The sequence below is a fragment of the Camelus bactrianus genome, chromosome 8 (assembly GCF_048773025.1).
Source record: "Camelus bactrianus isolate YW-2024 breed Bactrian camel chromosome 8, ASM4877302v1, whole genome shotgun sequence".
Lineage (NCBI taxonomy): Eukaryota > Metazoa > Chordata > Mammalia > Artiodactyla > Camelidae > Camelus > Camelus bactrianus.
In genome coordinates, this window is record NC_133546.1 from 37,720,027 (window position 1) to 37,745,119 (window position 25,093).

The 25,093-nt window shown below is 37.0% G+C and overlaps 1 protein-coding gene across 3 annotated transcripts in view; it reads left to right on the top strand.

Annotated features, from left to right (window-relative positions):
• The window catches only part of MCM9 (minichromosome maintenance 9 homologous recombination repair factor), a 113,147-nt gene that overhangs the window by 35,203 nt on the left and 52,851 nt on the right, over nucleotides 1–25,093 (top strand). For all 3 annotated transcript variants that reach the window (XR_012508649.1, XM_074368428.1, XM_074368427.1), the window contains exon 8: nucleotides 12,681–12,855. Coding sequence is in view for 2 of the 3 variants with exons in the window: in XM_074368428.1 (XP_074224529.1) it covers nucleotides 12,681–12,855 (175 nt within the window). In the remaining variant the exon portion in view is untranslated. The remainder of the gene's footprint in view (nucleotides 1–12,680; nucleotides 12,856–25,093) is intronic.

The window sequence follows — 25,093 nt, forward strand, 5'->3', positions numbered from 1 at the left end:
TAGGTAATATCTGGGCTGCACCAGGGTCGTCTTCCTCCCATTCCAATCTGGAGAGCCTGGAATAAGAAAAAGATTACTGGAGATGTCATCAGTTACCCCCCAGGTTTCTGTGGTGGGCATAGCGGGAACATAAAAGGAGAAAATGGAAGTGTCAGGAGACCAAAGGGCAACAGATTCAACAGAGAAGGGGAAAGGAGCCATAGAGACCACAAAGATATGCATACCGAGACATGCATGGAATTTTCAAAAAATTTCATGGCTGTAACCGTTAGTAAATAAAAATTTATGGCACCACAAACAAGTTCAGAGGAACCTTTGCTGGATTATTCCACATTCAGTGTCAGTTTATTTATGCTGCTCGCATATCTTTGTAGGGAAGGGAAGAGCTTGTAACACGTCTGTGAGGTTGTGGAACTGTTTCTGTTTACTAAGAGCAGTATAAAAGTTTTTTTTTTTCTGCTGTAATGGGACCTGATATTCATAAACCATCATTTTTTCCCCCTTAAGTGTTGTGAATGAAACTACTAAACTTAACTAATGAAATTCAGAGAGAAAATTATTTCTTAAGTATCACCTATGCTGGAAGTTTTCACTTAGCATAGTGTCGAGAGAAGTTTATTACTGTTCTTTGGGCATTGTTCAAACTTCAGAAGGTTGCTTTTGATGAGACTTCATCTGACGGTCTTTTGAAAGTTAGTAGGGGACAACTAACACCAGGCTTCCCACATTTAGGAAAACTACGTGGAGTGGGAGTCCCATTTTATTGTCAGTGGTTTAGCAGTCAGATAGGGCCTACCAGAAAATGCTTCCTCAAGCCCAGTTGTTTGTGTGTGTTAGAGTGTAAGAGTCATACTGTGGTGACAGATGCAGATTACTTTGACTCATAAACTGTATTCTCTGTTCGCTGTGAGTGCTGGTCCTAACACTATACCTCAGATAAAGTGTAAATTGCTGTATACTCTGAGACACACTAGATAAATGACCATTTGAAGTATAAAACATGATTCCCTTGAGAATGGTGTATGCAGTTTCCTGATTATTGCAGGCATACTTAAAAGGAGATTCTAATCCACTTGCTTTATAAAAACGACATTATAAGCTTGGTAAAGTCAAGTGCATTTTGCAGTCTGACCACAAGCATGTCATAATAAGGTGCACCTTACTGTAAAATTCACTTTTGGTGGATATGCAGCATTGATAATGAGAAAATTTACCTGGATACTACTAGTTTGGCTTATTTTCTTTAAAACCTTTTAAAGTGTCATATATAACAGCATTTATGGGGGGAGAGAACCCCTCCCTAATAGCTCACTGGAAACCACAAGAGTTGGCTCCAGGCCTCTCACATTGCCTCTCTCATCTTAACTCTTTTTTTCGCTCCTGCTCCTCAAACATACTAAAGAGCCTTCAAGCACCCTCCCCGGTCAGTCCTCACCATTAACAGTACTTACTTTCCAGGAAAGACCAAAGGGATTCCCAGATGTGCCCTTGCATATTTTTAAATTACCTGGTATGCCATACGGGGAAAAACTGTAAAAGCATCATTTTGGTTTCAGAGGCAATCTATGGGATCTGTTGCTGAACAACTTTTTGGTGACTCTCAGTTAACCATATTGCAGCAGATGGGTCACCATGAATGTCGTCATGTACTAAGGCCCACATGATGCTTGCAGGGCTGCATGGAATGTAATCCCCAAATCGTTTCTCTCTTTGCAGACTGCTTGGGGGAAGGATGGCTGAATAAGATTGTTTGGGCTCTAAAATGAATAAAACTTAAATTAATGCTTAGGACAGAGATAAATGAACCTAGGTAGCTATCTTTTTCGGCTGAATTGTGCCTCCTACCCCCAAATTCATATGCTGAAGCACTAACACTTCCTCCCCCCCAGTACAGACTGTGACTGTATTTGGTGACAGGCCTTTAAAGAGGTGTTTAAGTTAAAAGGAGTCCCTTAGGGTGGGTCCTAATCCATTCTAACTGGTGTCTTATATGAGAAGGAAATTTGGATGTAAAAAGAGACACTGGGGCACTCATGCACAGAAGAAAGACCATGTGGGGACCCAGCAAGAAGGCAGTCATTTGTAAGTCAAATGAAACCAACCTTGCTGACACCTGATCTTGTACTTCTAACCTCCAGAACTGTGAGAAATTAGATTTCTGTTGTTTAAGCTATCCAGTGTGATATTTTGTTATGGCAGCCCTAGCAGACTAATACAGGTGTATTTTTTTCTCCCAGAATTAAGTTTATTTGGTAATCTAAGCGTATTTAATCCAATTATTGGTCAGTTATCAAGTGCTTTCTATGGCGTGAAATGAGGTGGTCCTTTAGCCGTGCCGGTAGGTTGTGCTGTGGTGCGGAGTGCTGTGCTGTAGCTGCTCCTCAGAGGAAGTACCTGCTGTTGAGCATACGCACCTTAAATTCTAAACAGACAAGATGCAACTTGCTTCTGTGTTCCGAAGCTCATCTACAGAGGGCTTCTAAGAATCTGAAACTTGAAGTTAAATTGAGTTCACACAGAAAACTAGATGGAAGAGTGAATTAAAATGTGCTAGAATTAAACTGGATTAAGTTAAAATATACTGAATTAAAATGTATTAGAACTAAGAATTAAATCAAGTCTCAGTCTCTGCCAGCTGCAAAAGTTATCATAGGAATGGAAATGCTAACCTCTTGCCTTTTCTTCAAATCCTAGATTCCACCTGGGGTAATTATCACTGTGTTGAATGCTCTTTGAAAAATCATTTGCATTATTGTCCCCATCTTTAAAAAAAAATTCTCGTTTAAGACTTGTTGTAATATGATCTTTAGTTAGTTTAAAGGGCTTTCTATTATTATTAGGTGCAAGATGTCAAAATTTAATGCTAGTTTTAACTGAAAATTCCTGTATAAATGTGGAATGTAAAGATTTGCTGCAGTTTACAGACATTTCTAAAAGGAATAAATCCTACAGTAATGATTTGGTACTAACTTATGGAGAGAGAGAACATTTATTACGTGGAATTATTGTGCTAGGCTTTGTGGAGTATTCAAAGACAAAAATATACTTGGACATGATCCGCAAAGACCTTATGGTCCAGTAGGAAAGGTAACTATGTATTCAAGTCAGTATGATACAGAATAAAAAGTGTTAGATGCAACTTTAACCATCAGTGGTTAAAGTTCTATGCAAAATGTGGTATCACAATAAAGGCTGTGTGTATGTGTGTATGTATAATATGTGTATGTGTATACATATATAGTATGCATGTATATGGTATATATGGTATGACGTATTCTTTACTATTTGTAAAAAAGCTTTTAAATAACTTCCTTTTGAGCCTTACAATATCCTGGTATGGTAGGAAGGTGAGACATTATATGGAGACATTATCATCTCCATATAACAAACGAGGACACTGGTGCTCGGAAACCGGCTCCTTTAATTGCTGACCTAGTGCTTCTCTATTTTCCCTCCACTGTGTCAGATAATATTTAAAGTGGACTTTATGTATAGGAAAGCAACTGGTATAATTTCCTGGAAGAACCCACAGGCTGGCAGACACTGTAGTAATGACTTGATTAATGCACTCTTGAGAAACAAAGCTCCATGAATGAGGTTTGCCCAGGTATATACTGGGAGTGAGAGGAGGCCCCAGCCAAGGCAAATCTGTGGAGTCTCCCTATTGAGGCAGAACACAAGCCTCCTGTTGCAGGAGTGATCCCATGGGAGGTGAGGGAGGATGGATCCCAGAGTGCATCCTTATACTTTTAATAAGATTTTCACATTTGTTACACAAAGTACATCCCCCTCCACCATTCTCTGCTCCACCTCATTAACAACAGTTTCACTGTTTTGTGTTCATTGATACCCATCATTAGGTTACAGATTTGTTGAGGGTATAAGCTGTGTCTGATCCCTTTCCACAGCTGGACTAGACTGATAGGATAGCTATTATCAATATTAGTCAGCTTTCTGGAGCACCATAATTGTGTTTGTTGTTGACTATTTGATGATGTTAATATCATGGAATTGTTTCTGACCAGAAGATTATGAATGGAAATGCTTGATAATTATATTCTTTTCTTGCAGATAGTGTTTAGCCATATGTTCTTAGTCCTCTTATAAATGAAGCTCTTTCTAAACTCGTATTCTCTCGAACTCTGTCTAACCGTCCACCAGCTTTCATGTTTTACATCCTATCCTTTTCTCTTTCACCCTCCACCTCTCCCATTCATCAGAGGCTCCCTCCTTTTCCTGGTACCAGGAGGCATTCGGTGATAAGTAAAGAGAGAACTCAAATCTTTAAAATATCTCTAGGTTAGACCACTGCTTGCACAAAGCCACTGCTAAGCATAGCAGCTTTTTTAGCTGGTTACTATAGAGACAAATGACATTAAATGGAGTCATACTTGACAGAAGCTAGGCAAGTAAGCTTCCTGAGATTGGAGGCCTTATATGCAGGGTTATTTAGGAAAGGTAAAAAACTGGAAAGGACAGGGAGGGGAAAGTTTTCACAAATGAGCTAATTAATTGGTAGATTTTCCATTGGTAGAATTTGTACTGGTTAAGGCCTTGAATCCAGCATGTTATGAATCTGTCTCCAAGTCCCCTGGTATGATTACACAGTGATTTTTTTTTTAAATAACAGCTATATTGCTGTCAACATTTGTATACAAATTTTTGTGTGAGACGTAACGTTTTATATTTTTCTGGGTATACACCTAAGAGTGGAATTGTTGGGTCATATGGTAACTCCTTATGAGGAACTACTAGACTGTACCATTTTACATTCCCACCAGCAGGGTATAAGCTTTCCAGTTCTCCACATCCCCACCAACACTTGTTATTATGTCTTTCTGATTATAGCTATGCGTGGTGTGTGAAGTGGTATATCATTGTGGTTTTGGTTTACATTTCCCTGATGGCTAAAAATGTTGATCATTTTTCATTTGCTTATTGGCTGTTTGTATATCTTCTATAGAGAAATGTCTGTTCAGCTCCTTTGGCCATTTTAAAAATTGGATTATTTGTGTTTTTATTACTGTGTTGTGAATTCTTTATAAATTCTAAATTACCAGATTTGGAAATTTTTTTTCCCATAGTGCAGGTTATCTTTTCATTTTCTTGGTGGGAGTGTCTTTTGCATCACAAAAGCTTTTAATTTTGATGAAGTCCAGTGTGGTAATAGCATAAGGACACAGACCAACAGAACAGAATTGATTGTCCGAAATAAACCCATGCATTTATGGTCAGTTCATTTTTGATAAGGGTTGCAAGACAATTCATTATGGAAAGAATAGTCTTTTCAAAAGTTACTGCTGGGAAATTGGACATCCACATACAAAAATATAAATTCAGACCTCTACTTCACACTGTATGCAAAAAGTAATTCAAACTGGATCAAAGACTTAAATGTAAGGTGCTAAAAGTATAAAACTCTTAGGAGAAAACACAGATGTTAATCTTCTGGCCCTTGATTAGGAGAATCAAGAAGTTTTTGAGAGATGATAAAAAGCACAAGCAAAAAAAGTCAGTGAATGTGGGATGTTTTTTCATTTATTTGTCATTTTTAATTTCTTTCAACAATGTTCTATACTTTTTAGAATATAAATTTTATGTTCTTCTTTTGTTAAATGTATTCCTAAGTATTTTATTCATTTTGATGCTGTTGTAAATGGAATTATTTTCTATTTTTTATTGAAGTATAGTTGATTTACAATGTTGTATTAGTTTCAGGTGTACTGCAAAGTGATTCAGTCATACATGTACATATATATATTCTTTTTTGGATTCTTTTCAATTATAGGTTATTACAAGCTATTGAATATAGTTCCCTGTGCTATACAGTAGGTCCTTACTGTTTATCTATTTTATATACGGTAGTGTATTATATGTTAATCCCAAACTCCTAATTTATCACTCCCCACCCCTTCCCCCTTCGGTAACCATAGTTTGTTTTCTACGTCTGTGAGTCTATTTCTGGTTTGTAACTTAAGTTCATTTCTGGTTTTTTTTTTTTTTTTTTTTTTAGATTATACATATAAGAGATATCATATGATATTTGTCTTTGATTTATTTCACTTAATATGATAATCTTTAGGTCCATCCATGTTGCTGGAAATGGCATTATTTCATTCATTTTCATGTCTGAGTTCTTAATTGTATTTTCATATTCTTCATTGCAAATATATAGACAAACACTTGATTTTTAAAAATTGATTTTGTATTCAACTTTGATGAGCTTATTTATTAGTCATAATTTTTAATAGATTCTTTAGGATTTTCTATATGTAAGATCATGTCATCTTCAAACAGGGATGGTTTTACTTCTCCCTTTCCCTTCTGGTTGCCTATTTCATTTTTTGAAGGAATTGCCCCTCCTAGAACGTCCAGTACAATGTTGAGTAGAATAATGAGTGTGAGCACCCCTGTCTTGTTTCTGGTCTCAGCAAGAAAAAATCCAGTCATACGTCAGGAATGGTGTTAGTTCTGGGTTTTCTGTAGATGTCCTTCAGCAGGTTGAGGAAGTTCTCTTCTGTTCCTAGTTTGAGTGTTTTGTCATGAAGGGTTGTTGAATTTTGTCAAATGCTTTTCCTGACGCTATTGAGATGAGCATATGCTTTTTGTCTGTTCTTCTATGAATATGGGGATATTACATTAATTGATATCCAGATGTTAAACCACTAATCTTAGATTCCTGAAATAAATCTCACTTGGTCATGGTTGTATCATCCTTTTTATATATTGCTGGATTTGGTTTGCTAGTATTTTGTTGAGGATTTTTATATATATAGTCATGAGAGATACTGGTCTTTAGTAACATCTTTGATTTTTGGTATATGGGTAACACTGTTCTCACAGAATGAGTTAGGAAGTGTTTCCTCCTCTTCTACTTCTGAAGAAGAGTTCATGAAGAATTCATATCTGCAACTTCTAATGTTTGGTAGAATTCACCAGTGAAGCCATCTGTGTGTGGGCTTTTCTTTGTGGGTAGTTTTTAAATTACTAATTCAGTCTCTTATTAGAGATCTGTTCAGATTTTCTTTTCCTTCTTGAATCTGTTTTGGTAGTGTCTTTTTAGAAATTAATCTATTTCATCCATGTTATCTAATTAGTTGACATACAGTTTTTTGTTGTGTTCCCTTGTACTTCTTTTTATTTCTCTAAAGTCACTGAAAATGTCCCATCTTTGATTCCTGGTTTTAGTAATTTTATTCTCTCTTTTTGGCTTGGTTAATGTAGCTAAAATTTGTCACTTTTTGGATTCATTAATTTTCTCTATTGTTTTTATATTCTCTGTTTCAATAATTTTTGTTATAATATATATTATTTCCTTCCTTATGCTTGCTTTGGGTTTAGTTTGCTTTTCTTTTTTTTCCAGTGTCTTAAGGTAGAAGCATAGATTATTGATTTGAGATCTTCCTTCTTTTTTAATATAGACCTTTATAGTTTCAAGTTACTCTGTAAGCACTGCTTTAGCTGCATCCCATAAGTTGTGGTACATTCATTTTCTTTCATCTTAGTGTTTTCTGACTTCTCTTTGGTTCAGCCGCCTGCTCACTTCATGAATATGTTTTTACACTATCTCTGACAAATAGACTTTCCATTTTTGCTTAAAGATTACTTTGATTAAAAGTTCATTACTTTGCAGAGTAGCTCATTCCTTTTAAACAGCTCAAGGTTTCCAACAGTTCCCTGTAAAATTCTATATGTTGGTCTCAGTTATTTCTTTTGAAGCCACCCCCAAATTAGTCTAATTCCTTTTCCGTAGGCTAGTTCTCTAAATCCATCATAATTACTTTCTCTTCTCTAAATCTTTATTTCAGGCTAATTATACCCTATGTAATAAACTGTTCTTTAAGTGGCATTATTTCCATGCCTTTCATTATTTGTTTACTTTCTTTTTTATTAGTATTTCTTTTAAAATTTGAGTCTCAAAGTAGATATTAATACTCTGCATTAGGAGTCAGCAACTTTTTTCTGTAAAGGGTGAGATATAAATATTTTAGATATTTGAGGGTCATTCAGTGTCTGTCACAACTACTTGACTCTGCCGTTATAGTGTGAAAACAGCCATAGATAATATGTAAATTATAAGCATGACTAAGTTCCAAAAAACTATTTTGACAAAAGCAGGTGGTTGGGCCAGATTTTGCCCACAGATCATAGTTTGCTGACTGCTGCTCTGAATGTTATCTAACCAGTGCAGAACCTAGTGTGATTTTATCTACACTTTTGCATGCTAGTCTCACCTTAATGTATTTTTTAGATTGTTTTAAAATATTCTGAAGGGAAGTGGATATAATTCTCATTTGCTTCTCTAATAGGTAAGTTGTTTTTTTCCCCCGGGCTTTTTTCAAGATTTTTTCTTTAGCTTTGATTTCTAAGGTTTATATCATATGCCTAGGTATAATTTTATAAATCTCTTGAATTAAAAAAAAATTTTTTTTCTTAGACTTTTCATCTCTTTGCTTACAATATTGAAACAAATTGCTGATACTCAATGTGAGAACCTGTTAGAGCTCCTGGAGGTAAAACTCAACAAAAGTATCGGTACCCGCCCCCTGCCGCCCCCTACTGCCCCCACCCCATGACTGGGTTCCTAAGGAGTTTTTCATTCTCAGAGTTATCCACACTTAGCCTCCAGTAATTTGTGAATTTCAGTTCAGAGTTTCGTATCCCAGCACTGTGCCCATGGAGGCTTCTGCTCTGGTAAGTTGTAATTCTCTGTCTTTCTGTCTTTCCAGTTTTGAGGGCAGTGGTTTGCTCTGTGGTCCCATTTCTTAGATGGATCTTAGAACAATTCTTTGATTTTTCGGTTTGTTTAGGTTTTCATTTGTTAGGATGGATTGGCAACTTCTAAGTTCTTTAAATGCTGGACCAGAAACCAGAATAACTTACATAGCTTTTCTCCTATGTTTTCTTTTATAAGTTTTATATTTTTCATTTAGTTCTTTAATGCATTATGAGTTAATTTTTATATCAAATGTGAGTTATGAATCAAGATTGATTTTTTTTTGCATAAAGATATCCAATTATTCCAGCGCCATTTGTGGAACAGATGATCCTTTCTCCATCTAATTCTTCTGCATTTTTATCAAAAAATCACTTGACCATATATTTGTGGGCCTATTTTTGGACTCTGTTCTATTCCAGTGTTCTGTTTGTCTATATCTTTTCTCCAATACCACACGGGGTTGATGACTGCAGCTTTGTAGTAAATCTGAAAGTTGGATCATGTGAGACCTCCTACTTTGTTTTTGGTTTGGCTCTTCTATTTTCTTTGCTTCTCCATAGAAATTTTAGAATCAACTTGTCAATTTCTTAAAAAGAGAGAGAGAAATCCCACCAGGATTTTGTTTGGACTTACATTGAATCTATAGAGCAGTTTGGGGAAACATCTTAGAAGTACTGTGTTTTCAGTTCATTCCATGAACATGGAATATCTCTTGATTTGATCAAGTCATCTTTGATTTCCTTTATCAGTGTTTTGTACTTTTTGCACACACACACAGACATCTTTTTTAAGGTTTATACCCAAGTATTTTCATATTTTTGGGGTGCTGTTATAAATGTATTATTTTTAAATTGCAATTTCTAATTGTTTTTTCCTAATCTATGGAAATATATTTGATTTTCATATGTTGACTTGCACCCTGAAACATTGCTACACTTAGTAGTTTTAGTAGCTTTTTTTGTAAATTATTTGGGATTTTCTACATAATCATATTTTCTGTAAATATGAACAATTTTAACTTCTCCTTTTCAATATGTATGTTGTTTATTTATTTTCTTTGTTTTATTTCACTGGCTAGAACCTCCAGTATAATTTTGAATAGAGGTGATGAGAGCAAATCTCCTTGCCTTGTTCTGATCTTGAGGGTGAGGGTGGAGATGGAGATTCAGTCTTGTATCATGAAGTATGTTAGCTGTAGGATTTTTGTAAATATCCTATATCAGATTGAAGAAATTCCCTTTGTTCCCTACTTTTCTGAGAGTTTTGTTTTTAAATCATGAATGATTGCTGGATTTTATCAAATGTTTTTTCTGTATCTATTGAGGTGGTCATTTGATTTTTCTTCCTTAGTTTGTAGATATGGTGAATTGCAGTGATTAACAGTTGAATGTTGAATTAGTCTTGCATTCCCAAGATAAACCTCACTTAGTTATGATCTATTATCATTTTATGTATCATTTGTTTTTCTTTTACTTTTGAAGGGTTTTTTTTTTTCCATCTATGTTAAGGAGAGATACTGGTCTGTAGTTTTCTTTTATTGTATCTTTATCTGGTTTTGGTATCATGATAGTGCTATTTTCATTAAATGAGTTAGGAAGTGTTCCTTGTTTCTCTATATTTTTGAAAAGTTTTTGTAGAATTGGTATTACTGCTTCCATAAATTTTTGATGGATTCACCACAAAGTTATCTCAGCCTGTAGCTTTCTGTGTTGCTACATTTTTAACTACATAGTCAGTTTTCAAAGTAGATAAAGGATTGTGCAAGTTATCTATTCCTTTTTAGATAAACTTTGGCAGTTTATATATTTCAAAGAATTTAATATGAAAATGAATATATGTATGTATATGCATGACTAGGACATTGTGCTGTATACCAGAGATTGACATATTGTAATTGACTGCACTCCAATTAAAAAAAAAAAATTGACCATTTCATCTAAGTTAGGACTTAGAATTGTTTATTGTATTTTCTTATTATTAATTCATTGTCTTTAGGGTCTATAGTGACGTCCCCTCTTTTATTCTTGATGTTTGTAAATTGTATCTCCATTTTTTCCGCTTAATGATCAGTCTAGGCAGAGGTTTATTAATTTTTATCAATAGTACTCATTATCATTACTCATTATGTATCATACACCTTTTAAAGAGCTTTATTAATATTCTCTTGGATATCCAAGAATCTATTAAGTATTTTCTATTTTTATCCTTTTTTTTTTTAAATAAATAAACTAAGGCCTGGATATACAGGCATACCTCAGATGCTGCAGGTTCAGTTTCAGACCACTGCAATAAAGCGAATCACATGAATATTTTGGTTTCCCAGTGCAAATAAAAATTATGTTTACACCATGCTGTAGTCTATTAAATGTGCAGTAACATGTCTAAAAAAAGTATACACACCTTAATTAAAAAGTATTTTATTGCTAAAAAATGCTAACCATCATCTGAGCCTTCAGTAAGTAGTAATCTTTTTGCTAGTAGAATCTTTTTGCTTGATATTGACAGCTGCTGGCTGATCAGGGTGGTGGTTGCTGCAGGGTGGGGTGGCTGTGTCAGTTTCCTAAGACAGTGATGAAGATGCTGCATCAATTGACTTTTCTTTCACCAGTGATTTCCCTGTAGCCTGCACTGCTGTTTGATACCATTTTACCCACAGTAGAACTTCTTTTAAAATTGGAGTCAGTCCTCTCAAATCCTGCTGCTACTGTGTCAGCTGAGTTTATATAATATTCTAAATCCTTTGTTGTCATTTTAGTAATCTTCACAGCATCTTCAGCAGGAATAGATTCCATCTCAAGAAACCACCTTTTTTGTCCACTCATTAGAAGCAACTCATAAAGTCTTTTTTAAAAATATTTTATTTATTATTATTTTATTACTTAATTGTTTTTTATCTTGAGGGGCAGGTAACTAGGTTTATTTATTTTTAGAGGAGGCACTGGGGATTGAGCCCAGGACCTCGTGCATGCTAAGCACGTGCTCTACCACTTGAGTTATACCCTCCCCCCAACTCCTCATAAAGTTTTATCATGAAATTATAGCAATTCAGTCACATCCCCAGGCTCCACTTCTAATTCTTGTTTTCTTAGTATTCTCACCATATCTGCAGTTACAAGAGTAACAGCAAAGATCACCGATCACTGGTCATGGTAACAAATATAATAATAATGAAAAAGTTTGAAATATTGTGAGAATTACCGAAATGTGATGCAGAGACACAAAGTGAGCAAATGCTGTTGGAAAAATGGCACCAATAGAATTGCTTGATTCAGGGTTGGCACAAACCTTCAATTTGCAAAAAAAACACAGTATCTGTGAAGTGTAGTGAAGCAAAGCTCAATAAAACAAGGTATGCCTATATTGGGAAACTTGCCTACAGAATGACAGCCAGAATGACAGATCAAAGATTCAAATCCAAGTCTAGGTAATGCCAAAGCCTTTGCTTTTGACCACTCTGTTTTATTGACTGGTCTAAAGGATGACTCAAAATCAGATAAACTTATGAAGAGAATCGTCTCCTTCTATTGAGACTGGCTGCAAATGTTTCGTTTTCATCACTGGACTGTAATGTCTTCTATTGTCTGTCTTTGGACTCTTACCTGTAAACATCTAGTACAGAATCTAGTTCAGAACTTGTTGTCATAAGGTGTCTGTAGATCTGTTTGCTCTTTCTAAAAGTTTAGACCACTCAGTGAGGGCACCTACCAAGGAGAGACAGCAAATTTGGGGACTTCCACTTGCCACAAAATACTCAATAACACATATTAGATTTTCAGAACATAGACTCTCCTAAGACTTTACAGTAATGGGATACCTGGAGTCCTGATGCTATCTGTTCTTGGTAGAAATAAAAGCCTTGATTCTATGCCCTTCCCTTTAAAGTACAGGAATTTCTTTTTCTTCATAGTTATAAGATAAGCTTTTGACAGTAAAAGCTAACTTAGCTTGCTTGTTGTCTTAGGTCTGACGGTAACTGCTGTCAAAGACTCAGGAGAATGGAACCTGGAGGCTGGGGCGTTAGTCCTGGCAGATGCAGGTCTCTGCTGTATCGATGAGTTTAACAGCCTCAAAGAGCATGATAGAACCAGTATCCATGAAGCAATGGAGCAACAAACCATAAGTGTTGCTAAGGCTGGGTAAGAGTTTCTTTTCTTTAAAATCTATGGGAATAATGAGATTCATTAATATGTGGTTATGGAAAAATGTGAGCCATATTGAACTGCAAGGTATGTTTGGTCCTCTCAGAGATTATCATTTATACACTTCAACACATGTTAGTTTTCTCATGGACATATGTGGAGAAGTAAAAATGAGTTGTTGAGAAAAAGAAAGGGAAAACTAAAGTATAAATGTAAGTTGACTTAATTCTTGGAGGGGACTTACAAAGAGCTTTCATTGCAGCCTTCAACTCATTCTCTCATTCAATAATTGTGCATTTACTCTGGGCGTAGTACTATGTTAGGAATTTTGAAAGATTCGAAAAGAAAAAAATAGTAATTTCTGCTTTTGACGGCATTCTTCTTATATTAGCATTCTCCTTATATATCCTCATGGAAGGTTTATCACAGCATCTGGAAAATAAAATAATAATATATATTAGCATGAGATGAAGTACCTACTGTGACTCAAGGAGGCTCAGAGGTTGAGATATGTGAGTCCTGGACTGCAAATGACCAATGAGGAGGAGAAATAGGCAGGTTCAGATAGAAATCCATTCATCCAGGCCCTGCGGTGGTTATGAGAAGCTTACCTGGCTACAAAGGCTGACCATCAAGCAAGCTGCCAGGTCATCCAAGCAAAGAACAGAGCCAGAACAATCTCAGCCCTAAGGCTCCTGTTACAGATGTGAGGCCAGCTGATCAGGCAGATGGGGCTGCCAGCAGAGTCTTCAAACAGTAGTGGGTACTTGGGAGCCAGGCAGACACCAGGTGGCTAAGGATTCTTTGAGATCTATTTATATATAGTCATCAAAAAGGAAAGTGGTAAGGGCAGTAAGAGAAAGATATACACCATTGGAAGAAGATCCAAGAAAAATCTAGGCAGAACCATTATCAAATCTATTCATTTCACTCAATGTATAATCATTCAGAGCCCACCATATGCTAGGCACTGTGCAAGACACTGAGAAGTACAGAGGTGGATACAGCACCATCCTTGAGGTGTTCACTCTTTTGTTGGGGAAGATAGAAGAGCAACAAAGGGCTAAGTCAATAATAAAAGAGTGATAGGAGAATGTACTTTAAAATAATTATTGCTTCTAAACTCTTTATCAGGGGAAATTGGAGATACGGTTTATGAAGTGTCTTCAAGGCTACTTTCTCTTCTCATTATGTCTCCATTCAATCAGCACCTTTGCTGTTTGGTAGAATCTATGGTTTATTTCAATACGCCTTTTCCAGAGGCTGTCTGGGACATTATGGAAGATTCCCAAGTAATTAACCCCTACATCAGGGAAAATGAAGACAAATGCTGTGAATCTGGTTTAGAAAGGGAGAAAACTAGCAGTGCTGTATGACAGGCTGTAGGATAAATCTTTGGAAGTGAGGGTATTTTCTCTCCTTTTTAAAAAAAAATTTTTTGTGGGGGGTGGGGGTGGGTAATTAGGTTTATTTATTTTATTTATTTTTAACAGAGGTACTGGAGATTGAACCCAGGACCTTGTGCATGTTAAGCATGCGCTCTACCACTGAGCTATACCCTCCTCCGGAAATGAGAGTGTTTTATTAACCACTCCTAGTGCCTTACCCTCTGCTAAGTGTGAATTAGTATGAAACTTTTGTGCTATATCTGTATGTCTTAAGTTCCAAAAGAAATCTTCTTGTAGCTGCACAGTACGCCCACAGGTTGGACCATCTTGTCATAACCATAACTACTTTATGCACTGGAATAGTGCTTTTCACTCTATTTGTGGTGAAGGGCCAGTTTCGTTTATTTGTTTATTTTTTTTCCAATTCATCACAGAGAAATATTTTTATAAAATATAATAAAAATAACTTTTTAGTGAAATAAAAAAGCAAAGACATACAAGACACAAGCTGAAGTTCTTCTTCCACTTGTGATAGAGAAAACTGTAAGAGCATGTCACTCTCATCCTAACGAGAAAAATCCAGAGAGCCCTCAAAACTCATAACCTTCCTTGAGCACATCAGAGAGCTGAGTGTATAAGGAAATCAGGGGAGCTCAGTTCCAAAGTGCGACAAGCCCCTCCTAGGAGACATGAGGCACACAGACTGTTCACTTCTGATGGAGCATGGGAGGAAGTAGTGGCTGCCATAGAAGCAAGTGAGAAATAACTAAAAAATTTTTAATTCCCTGAAACCCAAATGTGAGATAGCATGTCGGTCAAACTTTTTTCCACGGGTCTCTTCAGGAAGGAGCCAGGTAAAAAGGTTCTGCTTTGGGGAGAAGGGTAGAAACAAAAGCCATCATCCCCTAAGGTAAGGGTGGGAAAAGCTCTCGGGTCCAGAATCCTGAACCAATACAAAGTAGAGGTCTCTACCACTGGGAAAGGGACAGAAAGACCCCTTCTGCCCGAGAACCACCACAGATACATGGCAGGGTTCAGCTTCCACTGGTGGGAAGGACAGGAAGCCTTGCAACACTCTGGTCTGTCCACTCCAAGAGCAGGTGCCTAGCACCTGCCTAAGACTAGGAGACCGGGAACTGGCCTGGCCCCAAAATAAGCCTAACACCAAGTAACAAGCAACAGCAGTCTGCAGCTGGGGCAGGCGCTGGAGTGAGCTTTATTCATAATCACCCAAGGTTAAAAACAACCCAGAAATCCATCAACTGGTGAATGGATAAGCACATTTCAATACATCCATGCAGTGGAATACTGCTACCAATATAAAGGAACAAACTATTGATACATACAACAAATGGTTGAATCTTAAAAGCACTATGTGAAGGGAAAGATGCCAGGCACAAAGTTTATGATTCCATTTATATGAAATTCTAGAAGCAAAATTATAAGAAGGGTAATCAGATCAAGTGGTTGCCAAGGGTTGGGGGTCAGCAGAAGGGACTGACTTCAGAGGGACATCTTAAAAAGTTGAATTTTACTATTCGTAAATTATACCACAATAATTCTTAATTTTTTAAAAAAAATGTATATATATATGTATGTGTAAATCCATATATTTTACTTCTAGAATCAACAGACAAGAAACCACTAGTCAAATGCTACTGAAGTTTCCAAACACTTAACACTTTCTACACTCATCTCTTCCCTGACTAGTAACAATGTAGAACAGGTTCAAGGTCACAGTCCCAGCTTTGACCCCTGATGGTGGACTCACAGAGTCCACATAAGGATGGGAGGAGATAGAAATGAATAGCAGTGCTGGGGAGGTGATACATTCATCATCAGTAAAGCTCTTTTTTAAAATTGGAGCAGCATCTTCCAAAGGAAATAATTTTAAAGAATAATTTTCAGATTGGATTTCTTTTGTCTGTTGGGAAAGAAGATTTCAGCTGAGAGACAGGAGATTTGAACTTTATTTGGCTACTTCTATTTACAGTCACTTTTCCATTGTTTCTGCTTTAAACTGTCTGTCAGATACATGATATGTTTTGCCTGAGAAGCACTTTGAATGCTTTGATTTAATGAACTTTTCTCAAGGGCTTATTTTTAAACCATTGGGCCACAGCAGGCATTGATGTTATTGTTATTTTTGTGGTAAACATTTATATGATAATCTTTTCAATATTCAGTTCTTCAGATGTTTCTCTTTTGTCAGAGTTTGGTACATACCTCTTTGAACTGTGGCATGGATCACGACCAATATTTCAGTTCCAACTTCTTTAAATTTATGTAAGAAGTTTTACTTTTCAAGGCATTTTAGCATATACATTTCATTTAAAAATTGCTATAATTTACTGCATTCCTGGATCTTTGTTCTCCTCTAAATTATTATCCAACCAAAGTCTTATCCATTGACTCTCAGGTGTGGATGTTCGTGGCATTCTGATTTATTCCTCACCCCACATAACTGTTTCTGGATTCATGAAGACATTTGTACTATTTTATTTTTATCATGCATTTTTAAAGACCGAGTTCCTAAACCTTGCATAACTGTACTATTATGTAATGATAGTCAGTGGTTTGCTCCTTTTATTTCTTCATCTTGAAAGGGTTTCTTGATCAACTTAGTGCAGATACTTTTTAATTACTTTGTTACAGCAGAGCTTGACTTCCTGTAGTCTCTGAACTCACTGAGCAGTCAGCTTCCAGCCTGTTCCCCAGGTGACAGGCCCACTGCATGCTAAGGGCATCTGTTTGTAGCTGCTTTTGCTTCTGAACACAATGTTTCTAACGTTTGCTGGACTGAAAATGTATTTCAACCAGACTCAATGTTTCTTACACTGTTCAAAAATTTAAATTTTATTTGAAAATATACATCTTGGATTTGAGTCGCTCTCACTGTGAGTTATTAGGCTCCGTGTTTTCTGCACAGAGGATGTGGCCTGAAATAAGAATCCTCAGGAAGGGCTGATGTTGCCGTCTAAGAGACCAGACACTTTTCCTCTGGAGTTATTTTCTTTTTTGTGAATTCTCGGTAAAATTACCTAAAACTGCCACTATCACTACTCAGTAACAACAAATACCCAACAGTAACAAAAGCAGTGAATGTCCCTTTCTTCAGTAATAAAACTAAATTGTGAATATGCTTGTTTAAAAGTCAATGTGGTTAGGATGGCAAGAGCATAAGCTGTAGGGTCAGAGAGACCTAGAGTCAGTTCCTGCCTCTGTTACTACTTTCTGATCTTGTGCAAGAGAATTGTCATCTCTCAACCCCAGTAACTCAGCTGTGAAATGAAAATAACAACACCCTTCTTCCAGGGTTGTTTTCAGAATTTAGAATTGATATATGTGAATTTGCTCGCTCAGTGACTGTTGTATGGTAAAATCCACATAGCATGAAATTTACCATATTAACTTAAGCATATGGTTCAGTAGTGTTAAGTACATTCATTGTTGTACAGTCATTTATGTACTTTTAAAAAAGTTTTCTAGCCAATATCCTCTTAGGCCAGGATGAGAAGGTACTTATAACTCTTCAAAATTAGATATTCACAGGTATTCCCAGGACTCCTTGTGTTTATGAACTCAGTTAAGTCTCAAAATATTTCAGAATTATTACAACAACACCATTGCCAATAACAAGCACTAGAAAAAAACTAAGTAATATTCAAGCCTTCTTTGCAGGTCTTTTTGTATTTAGAATATATTCCACTAAGGTTCAATATGGTCAGAGTGTGTTTTCAAAAGTTATTTAAATTAATTTTTTTAATATGGTTGTATTACTGATTTGATACACAGTGAGGAAAGAAGTTTTTAAATCTGTGTTTGTGTTCACTTTTAGAGTTTTCTTTTTTCTGTCTTTTTGATTTAATTTTATTTTCTGAATTTGTAAAACACGTTTCAGAAGGCAAAACTATACACCAAAGAAGTCATCAAACCCTTACCCCTTCCATTCTATTTTCTTCTATCCCTCACATAAACCTTTTTCACTAGTTTCTGATTTATCCTTCTTATGTTTCTTTTTTTGGTTTGTTTTGCAAAAATAAGCAAAAACACATGTGTGTGTGTCTGTGTGTTTGCATCTCTTCCTTATGCAAAAGAGCATGTTTAATATACATGCACTTTGGTACTGCTTCATTGGTATCCTGTAATTATTATATGTAGTGTTCTCATTATCATGTTTTTCATATGTTTTTTAGAAATTACGCAATTTTGGTTTGTATATCCCCTTTCTCAAGTTTTTTAATCTCCAGGTAGAAGGGCCTTTTAAAAATTATTTGATTTTTGTTGATGTTATTAATTTCTAGTTTTGCTGCATTGTGGTCAGAGAATGTTGTTTGTGTTATTTCAACTTTCAGGAAATTAATGAGGTTTTTTTCCTTTGTGGCCTGATATAAGAACAATTTCATCACTGGCCCATCTATGCTTGTGAAGTTATATTTTCTATAATCAGAATGTAACACACATACACACACATATAAACTGTACCTTAGAAGGACTTCTGTATCTTTACTTACCTTTTGTCTGTTTGATGTGTCTTGGGCTGAGAGTGGTTTGTTAAAGTCTCCTTGTTACTGTGTGTCTGTAGTTTTCTCTTTGCGTCTCTCATAGTTTCTGCTTTATGGAGGTAGTTGCTGTGGCTTTAGCATTTGCATTTTGTGTTAATCCTTTGTAGCCTGAATTTTACCTTGCCTGGTATCAAGATCACAACTCCTGATTTCATATTATTTACATTTGCCTATTATATCTTTGCTTCTTCCTTTATGTTTAGCCTTTTGATTTCATTTTGTTCTCTTGTATACAGCATAGAGTTGGTTTTATTTTATTTTGCTTTGCTTTATAGGTAACCTGAAAATCTTTTTATTTTAATGTTAAGCACATTTACATTTATTGGTTTTATGTTTCATTTTTAAAAAAAACTTACTATGTGTCTTTTTCCATGTGTTTAGCATTTAAGAAGGTTTGCCTTTTTTATGCATTAGGGGTTAGCAATTTTTTTCTATATAGGTCAAGATAGTAAATATTTTAGACTTTGTGGGCAATATCATCTCTATTGCAACTACTCACCTCTGCTAATGTAGACAGCATGACTGCATCTATGTATCTATGATGTAGCCAGAACAAAAGAAGCCATGGCTAGTATGTAAATGAATGGGTATCACTGTTTTCCAGTGAAGCTTTATTTACAAAAACAGGTGGTGAGCTGGATTTGACCTGCTGGCTGTAGTTTAATGACACCTGATTTAGAGCTTATCTGTAACTACCTTTTATGATGCCTGCAGCCCTCTTTGTCTTCACTTGGGAGCTTTAAATAATATCCTCTGACTTTACTCCATTACCCATGTGTGCATAATGAACGTGTTCTATTTTCCTCTTTCTCTCTTCTCTTTACTCCTTAAAAATGGTTATATTATTTATACTTGGTCGAACAAATAGCACTTACGTTTACATACACTTCTTCCACTTTTATACCTTCCCTTGTTTTGATCTTAGACCTAAAATTAAATATATTCAGTGCTCATCATCAGTCCTTTGCCAGAATATCACTGTCATCTCTTGGTTGAATAAAGCTCATCCTCTAACAGATTCCTTGGGAGGGGCTCTTGAGCACTACACTGAGTTTGTGCATGTTTCAAACTATTTTTCATAGCTTTGATACTTGAAACACAGCAAGGCTGGATATAAAGACCTAGCCTTACACTTTCTTTCTTGTAGTCTTTCTTTGTATGCTGCTATTGACAAATCAAATGCCATTCTGATATTCTTTGCTTTGTAGGTGATTTGATTTTCTTGCCTGAAGGCCCAGAAGGATTATTTTTTTCCTTGCAGTTTAGATGTAATACTTTTACTAGGCTGTATCTCAGTTGATTAGTCTTGATCATTTTTTTAAGATGTCCATGAGTCCTTTGAAATGTAGGAGTCTTCTTTTCTGTCTGGAAATTTTTCTTGAATTATAGTTTCACATATTCTGTTCTTTGTTTTGTTTTTATTTTTCAGAAACTCTAATTGTATGTATGTTAGATCTTCTTTTCCTAGATTCTATGGTAACCGCTTTTTTTCTTAGACCTTTTAGCTCTTTTCTATTTTGTTTTTATTCTCTTGGCATTTTTACTCCTCCTCTTAGCACCTTTTATTATATTTTTTGTCTGTTATCATCATCATCATCATCACCATCACCATCATCATCACTGGTTCCTGCATTTGTCTAGGAACCTTGAGCCAAAACATGATTCTGCTCCAGGATGAAATACTGAATCTACAGGGTGGATGAGAACTGTGAAGGTTTTTTAAAGTTATAATAAGACTAGCTCAAGTTACCTGAAATAGACCTGCTAGGGTCTGTGGGGTAGCAAAAGCTGCATTTTGGGGTGACTGGAGCATAATTTAGGGAATTGGGACTTTGTTCAAAGTGGATATGAACTAGCAGCTATATTACATCATTGCCACCTTAGCATCAGAAGTATTTTCATTTTCACACCTGCTCTCCCATTGTTGTGACTCAGATACTTTCTCTGTCTTTGATTTATTTGTGTGTTTGCGTATCTTTTAAGCTTGTTCAGCTCTCTTTAGGAGTTCAGCTCTCCTTCTTATGTCCATTTCAAATACCCTGCAGAGAGGCCCAGTTAGATATTATCATCCCTATTAGAAGGTTTATGCAAGACCAGTTCAGAGGCTTCTGGCCAGTTTTAATGGGTTGACAGCTCTTGGGTCAGTTTCCAATATCTGGTCCGTCCAGTTGTCCATGTATGGCAGTTTACATAGAAGGAATTGCAGAGTTATGTGCTTGGTGGGCATTCCAGTGGCTGGGCAGGACTATAACGAGGACAAAAGAATCACTTAAGGAATATACCAAAGAACAAGTGGTACAATCAATTATAAATACTGGTAGATTTGTTGGTGATAGGAAACAATAGTTTAGACAGAATAGCCTGGTGAGTCAATCTAAATAGGAGGTACTCTTTACTTGAAGTCTCAAGCTCAGTGGGTTTCAAAAAGACAAAAAAGATGGCAAGGTTTTCCAAGACAGTATTTAGTCACATGTAGCTAGTAAAATGTAAACTCTTGGTGAAGCCCTGCAGTTTGTAATTCTTACAATTTCTCTCCAGATCATAGCCACCACCTATTATTATGTGTCCTTTTACTTTTTAAAAATTTTTATTTTGACCTTACTGTAATATCTATAATATCACTTACTGAAAAATGCAAGAACGTGTTGGTCTTGCTCTTGGGCTGGCAATGTGCCCTCAGTCACCAGTGTACATCTATCATCTGCTTGGTGAGGGAACCAAAGAAAACACTCTTCAAGTTCCACTTTTAGCTCATGTATCCATGTTTCATAGCACTTACTCTGGATCAGTCTACAATTTAAGAAAAAGTTGAATCTGCCTCCAACATTAGCTCATCTAATTGGCTAACAGTTTCCTGAATCTTATGTTCACTCCCCCTAATTAGAAGCCTGTTAATCTTGATGCAGAGTATCAGTTCATTGCCAAATGCAGAACTCCTTAGGAAATGTCTCTGGAGAGAAAACATATCAGGTTGCTAATCAGGAAGCAGGTAAGAAAAGTTAAGTATGAAAAGGGAATACTTAATCATGTATCCAACCAAAATAAAATAAGGATACTCTGAATTTTACTCTTGAAACACTTTACCTGCTTCTCGTTCCCTAATTCCTTCGGTTTCTGTTCCCTAGAGTGAGAGTCCTTCACTGAGCTATTGAGTCCAGGTGTTTGGAGCCCATTCTCTAGGACCACTTCAGGATTTTCTTTGAGACATTTGATACCTTGCAACATCATTTTTAGGAACTCTTGGATATGTCTGCTTCTGTTCTCTCCCTTTTGTTGTCTCCCTCATGTCTCAAGTGAGTAAAATCTGATGGACTTGAGAAGGAATTTTTATTTGAATTATAATCTCCCTTAAGGGTATTATATGAACCACTGGATCAGAATGTCTGGCTGGCCGCCAAGCTGAAGGGACTCTCACAAAGGGGATGTGTGTGTGTGTGTGTGTGTGTGTGTGTGTCTTACTTTGTATACACTGTACAGAGGCAGAGAGTTCTTTTAAAACATAAGAACCACACAATTAATTGTTCCATATAACTGTGCCAATTCCACAAACTGTTTTAGATTTGAGGTTAAAGTTTACCCGTGTGGTGGGCATATACCTGCGAGGGTGTATGGTGAGCCATACACTCACTGTTCTAATGCACAAGGGGCTAGGAGGAAACCAGTCAATATGATTTCTGCGGTGTAAAAGCTTGTTATGGGCAGTCATAATAGGGGGAAAAAACACTAAAACACTCAGGATGTCTACTAAGGATGTCTAGAGTCTACTAAAGTATAACTTATGGTGTCAGTGACCAGACTATAGGTCTTATTGAATCCATATGTTTGAAAAGACGAATAGTTTTATTGTTCTTGCTTATGCTACTTAAATCTGAAAATATTTTTAAAGTTTGGGAGTTTAATCTTTTACATTTTGTCCTGGCTGCTTAGCAAAGTAGGAGAGGAAACCAAGAAGCAAATGATGCAATATGAACTTAAAAGAGGGTATCAGTATTTGAATTTACCTTTTTAAATTGTTCACGTTAGTCCCCACACCTGGTAAATGGCAGCCCAATGCCACGTGGCTTTGTGAAGTCATTTGAGAGGAGCTTTCCCTGGTGATGATCTTTAAGTCTGTAATATGCTAAACTGAATAATGATTTGGGAAAGATAATATTTCATTTTTTTCTAGGTTCTTTTCAAACTTAAATAGGGTAGTATCTCACCTAGGGCAGGGTATCAGATTCTTCAGTAATAGAGGATACCCTCACTACTTGCTGGGGACACATTTTAGGAGACAGTTTGACATTGCAATTACATATTTGCTGCTACTAAATTATGCTCGCATGCCTAGGTAGAAGCAGAGTCTAAAATTTAAAAGCAGCAAGATGGCAATTTATTGTTTTGCCCAGTGAACATGCCTTGAGCTCTAAGCAGCCACATGGTCTCTGCTAGCTACTAACACCACAAGGATGAAAGACAAGACCTTTGTTCTCAAGATGCTCACAACCTGCCACTCACTGAATCAGCCTAGGGGTAAAAGGTAACTTGCCAACATTACTGACCTTGTCGGAAAGCAGGGGGTGCTGTGTATACCTAGCATTTCAGATTACCAAAAAAATATGCAGCAGATTGTGAGAATATCATCTGTGTTTTTATTTTGCATAGTTTTTGTGGGGTTTTTCATCCATTTTCGGGGGTGCTAAGCAGTTTTTTTTTCAAGTGAGGCCCTATTAATCTAGAAATGTTGGATAATCTAGAAACTGATATGTGAGTGTTGTATCCAGACCGTTTTCTGGCCTGATTCTTTAGGTTGGGATAGTTGTTGCGTAGCCAAAGGGTCTGGAGCTCAGTAGAAAGACGTGCTTCATAGTAGGCTACTCTGACTGCTGTAGCACACAGTGACTTAGTACAGTCGAAGGTTGATTCTTGCTCATGTGTGCGGGAGAAGAGTTGTTCTAGCCCAGGAATCATTCAGGGACCCTGGCTCCTTCCCTCATAGAGCTCTTCACACCTGGTGCTCCTTTACGTGGGGAAAGAGAAAAGTAGAGGGTTGTGCAGGAAAGAAGGGAAGATTTTAGGGGCGAGGCAGAAATGGTGTACCTTCCTGCTGCCCACATCCGGTTGGCCAGAGCTCAATCACATAGACTCACTTTACTGCAGGGCAGGCTGGGATATCTGGTTTAGGTTTGTTAGGAAGAAAAGGAAATAAGATTGGTGAACATGTTTCCATCTCTACTGCAGTGCGCTGTTTCACTCTTCTTTCCTCAGAGAGACAACCCAAGGTCCTTTCCGTTTACTGCGTTCAGCTCAGTGATCGGGACCTGCAGGTGATTTGCACGAGTTGTGGCTCCCAGTAATCTGGTGACCCACAATAACCAAAAATTGATGATGCATTTTTTATACCCCTTCCAAGTTTGGCTGCAGCTACGTGGCAGTTCCCAGGATGCTGTCAGATTCTCAACTCTAGGACCTCTCTGCCCATCTGCCCAGGGGCGTTCTCTGTTATCTTAGAAGCTTGTATAGCCACGTGTGGGCAGAACAGAAGTGTGGGGGATTTAGTGCCCCCAGAATTAACCCTCAACTACTGAGGGGTCATTCGGTCGGTAGCTTTGCTTCCCCATGACTGGATGGGACGGTTTGGTGTAAGTTCCTGGGCAGGACGGAGCCCTGTTTCCCGCAGCAGTAACTCGCTCATCATTGTATTCTTCATTGGCTTTTCTCTTTTTCTGGTCTGACTTTCCCCACTCCTAGGGTTATCTCCCCAATAAACTCCCTGTTCCTAGGTCCTTATCTCAAAAGTCAGCTTTGGAGGGAACCTAACTAAGACACCTTTGAACTCAGAAAGACGAGTATGTCCCCACCACACACAGTATGTACCACAGTGGACCCGAGACTGGTTAATCACAGTAACAGCCTCCACTTAGAAAGGGGGGAAATGGGAAATACATAGTGGGCACTTGATTGTAGAAATTCTGGAATTTTGCGGGGTGGGCGTTATTCATGGAAGTTTTGTGATTAAACCCTGGTTCTAAATCTAAGATAACTCCTTTTTCTCTGTGGCCCCTGGCTCAGCTCAGCACACATAGGGGTTCTCCTTTCTCCTTGTCCATTATCCTCCTTGGCCACATCTGGAGACGGCGCCTGAGCTTCCCAGCCTGCACCCTCCTGGAACAAGCTTAGGGGATCAAGGTTGTTGTTTATGTTTGTTGGTTTTTTACAAACATACCATTTATTTTTATCCTTTCCTCTGACTTTTTCATAACAGCTTTGAGATAAAAAGTTCACCCTTTTACAGTATACAAT